Source organism: Bison bison, unplaced genomic scaffold, assembly GCF_000754665.1.
Source record: "Bison bison bison isolate TAMUID 2011002044 unplaced genomic scaffold, Bison_UMD1.0 scf7180017864248, whole genome shotgun sequence".
In the NCBI taxonomy this organism is placed as follows: Eukaryota; Metazoa; Chordata; class Mammalia; order Artiodactyla; family Bovidae; genus Bison; species Bison bison.
In genome coordinates this window covers 510,377-514,255 of record NW_011494820.1, presented here as the reverse complement: position 1 = coordinate 514,255, position 3,879 = coordinate 510,377, and the positions used below count along the sequence as shown (strand labels likewise).

General features: G+C 50.1%; 1 protein-coding gene across 1 annotated transcript in view; it reads left to right on the top strand.

Moving 5' to 3' along the window:
* The window catches only part of WNT3A (wingless-type MMTV integration site family, member 3A), a 74,698-nt gene that overhangs the window by 20,981 nt on the left and 49,838 nt on the right, over positions 1 to 3,879 (top strand). The window contains exon 2 of the mRNA XM_010847237.1: positions 3,733 to 3,877. Coding sequence (XP_010845539.1) covers positions 3,733 to 3,877 — 145 coding nt within the window. The remainder of the gene's footprint in view (positions 1 to 3,732; positions 3,878 to 3,879) is intronic.

The window sequence follows — 3,879 nt, the reverse complement described above, 5'->3', positions numbered from 1 at the left end:
CTCTGGGAGTTGGTGATGGACAGGGAGGCCTGGCGTGCTGCAGTCCGTGGGGTCGCAAAGAGTCGGACAGGACTGAGTGACTGAACTGAGCTGAATTGTGGCCACAAAGATGCGTGGGACAAATTCCCACATTGACGGAGAGATGGGTGGAGACAGGAACTGTGCCCAGAGCCTGGTGCGGCAGAAGCAGGGGGCTGGCAGAGTGTGAGAGGATGGAGCTGGACAGATCTCACAGGACAGATCTCACAGGACTATGCAATGAGGAGGTGTTCTCTCCGAGTCATCCAATGAGGCGTCTCTGGGTGCTGAAGGGCATGGGTTGTGTGCCTTGAGGCAAGGCGGCCTCTGGAGATTTTGGAGACAAAGAGGGAAAGATGTTAGGGTCTGATTTGTATTTCCAGAGGGTAGGTTTGTTTCTCTGAGAAACGGTGATTCCTGTTTCCTCTCATTCTCACCACAGATGGATGGATCTGGGTTAGACTCAGAGTGGGATTTACTGAAAGCATCATAGTACAGGTGTGCAGCTTGCTGAGGAACACAGAAGCCTCTGTCCCATGTTCTTAGGCATGCCTAACCCTCCAGGAGAGAGCAGATGCTGAACAAGAGGAAACTCTTGGGTCCAGCTGAAATGTTCACAAAGTCAGCCACCAAATAAAGGAAAGGGAAACAGACATTTCCACCTGAATCCGACCAGAGAAACCTACCAGATAAGCAGGGACCATCTTGCCAGGCAGAGGGGTCTGGGCCACACCACAGCAGAAACCCCAGTGGGAGGAGGAGATGGGACACTTGGAGGAGGAGAGAGCGCTGTGGCTAAAGGCCGGGTGAGCACGGGCAACACCTGTACTGCCCAGAGAGTGAGCAGATCTCTGGAGACCAAGGAAGAAAGCACAGAGCCACCCCACACCCAGTGGTCCTCCTAGGTCCACAGGGCCTCCCGTGCATTGGTCTTCTCCTACCATTCTCATGGCCCTTTCTGAGAGACCCTGAAGAGCCTTTGTGATATCCGTGGTTGATGGGAGGCAGGCTTCAACAGATGGCCCCAAAAAGTAGCAGTGGCCACACAGTCGTTCACATGGAGCTTCCACCCAGGGGTGAAGGAAGCATTGAGACACAGGAGCCAAGCAGAGCTCTACTGACAAGAGCCCATCACCCTACAAACACAGATGCTCCCACAGATGACAGAATCATGGGTTATCCATCCAACTGGGCAGATACAACAGCGTGTCACCATGGGGCTGGGGAAGCTCATTCCCTCTGCCCTGGAAAGAGCCAGATGGTTCTTCCTCTGAAATCAAGGGGTAATTAAACCTGTCCACCCTAAAGGAAATCAACCCTGAATATTCATTGGAAGGACTGATGCTGAAGCTGAAGCTCCAATACTTTGGCCACCTGATGCAAAGAGCTGACTCATTGGAAAAGACCCTGATGCTGGGAAAGATTGAGGGCAGGAGGAGAAGGGGATGACAGAGGATGAGATGGTTGGATGGCACCATTGACTCAATGGACATGAGTTTAAGCAAACTCCAGGAGACAGTGAAGGACAAGCAAGCCTGACATGCTTCAGTCCATGGGGTTGCAAAGAGTTGGACACAGCTGAGTGACTGAACAACAATCACGAATAGTAACATGACCACATTTCAATCAGTTGTGACACATAAACATGTGTGTAACCAACAGCCCCATCAAACACAGAGCACTTCCTTCACCGCAGACCCTAGTAGTCCAGTAGAACTTTCCACAGGGACCAAAATGTTCTTATATCTAACCATCCAACATGGTAACCACAGGTCATGTCTAGCTAGTGTGACTAAGAAACCAAACTTTTCTCTCATTTTTTGTCATTTTGCTTAAATTAAATTGGCACATGTGGTGAGTGGGAAACATTTGGCAAAGCACAGCCTGAGATACATTTTCTCATGCTGCCTTTCGGTCAGGCCAGACCTCCCCTGAGAATGAGGAAACTATCCTGATTTCTGTATCTATCCATGGTGTTGCTGGGCCTTGGTCTCCATCAGAGGATTCGTGGTCACCCACACTGTATCAGGTCTCTCTTAAGCTCGCTGCCAGGGAGATCCCTGACCTTTGCAGCAGCAGACCACTCCTATTTCCATGTAGCATTCCTCTGCAAGAGTCAACACTGTTCATCCATGCTTCTGTGGATGCCTTCTTTGGTGGTTTCCAAGTTTTTCTCTGATGATCACAGCCCTGTGAGTATTCTTGAGCACATCTTATTGTGTACATAAGCTTTTATATCTGCTGAGTAAATAGCCAAAAGCCTGCTGGAATGGTGGGCATGAGTTCAGTAGTGATTTTCACCTATATGATTTATTTACCCACTGCTGTGCCCCATCTGTGTGGGTGTGTGTGTGTGTGTGTGTGTGTGTGTGTGTGTGTGTGCTAAGTCGCTTCAGTCATGTCTGACTCTTGGTGACCCCATGGACTGTAGCCCACCAGGCTGCTCTGTCCATGGGATTCTCCAAGCAAGAATACTGGAGTGGGTTGCCATGCCCTCCTTCAGGGTGCCCCATCTCTAACTCCACTCTAACGGCAGAAAGCAGAGAGGAACTAAAGAGCCTCTTGATGAAGATGAAAGAGGAGAGTGAAAAAACTGGCTTGAAATTCAACATTCAAAAAACTAAGATCATGGCATCTGGTCCCATCACTTCATGGCATACAGAAGGGGGAAAGTGGAAGCAGTGACAGATTTTCCTTTCTTGGGCTCCAAAATTACTGCGGACAGGGACTGCAGCCATGAAATTGAAAGACACTTGCTCCTTGAAAGGAAAGCTATGACACCTAGACAGCATATTAAAGAACAAAGACGTCACCTTGTTGATAACAGTCCGTATAGTCAAAGCTATGGTTTTTCCAGCAGTCATGTACAGATGTGAGAGTTGGACCATAAAAAAAGCTGAGCACTGAAGAATTGATGCCTTCAAATTGTGGTGCTGGAGAAGACTCTTGAGAGTCCCTTGGACCGCAAGGAGCTCAAACCAGTCAATCCTAAAGGAAATCAACCATAAATATTCATTGGAAGGACTGATGCTGAAGCTCCAATACTTTGGCCACCTGATGCGGAGAGCTGACTCACTGGAAAAGACCCTGAGGCTGGGAAAAATTGAGGATAGGCGTAGAAGAGGATGGCAGATGATAAGATGGTTAGATAGCATCATTGACTCAATGGACATAAACTTGAGCAACTCCAGGAGATAGTGAAGGACAGGGGAGCCCGGCATGCTGCAGTCCCTGAGCTGGACGTGACTTAGCTACTGAACAACATGCCCTATCTCACACTGCTCTAGAAGTGATTGTCCTCCTGCCACAGACCCAGCAGCACCTCCTCTGGGCAGCCCCTGTACTGACTCAGCATCATCTGTATCCTTGAGTTCTGTTCTCTGTGTTCCTGAACTGTTTCAGGGTGCTGCTATCTCCACACCATTGGAGCCAGGACCCCTGCGGTTGTGCAGAGAAGCAGGGAAGCCTCCACCTCTTCCTTGATTTCTTTTCTGTCAATCCACGTGCACATCACGATGTTTCGTGCTAAGTGTCAGGTACAGGACAGGGACAGTCTTCTTCCATGGTGGAAGCACATCTTGCCCAAGGGAAGGAAGGGCCTGTGTGCATCCTCCAAAGAAAGTTCACCTAGGATAGGCCTGACTCCTGCTCCCGGTTCGTGGGCCAGAAGGGCACTTCCCCTACTAACCAGGCCTCCTTGTCCTCCTCCCCCAGGTCCCTGGCTGTTGGGCCCCAGTACTCATCCCTGGGGACACAGCCCATCCTCTGCGCCAGCATCCCAGGCTTAGTACCCAAGCAGCTACGTTTCTGCCGGAACTACGTGGAGATCATGCCCAGCGTGGCAGAGGGCATCAAAATCAG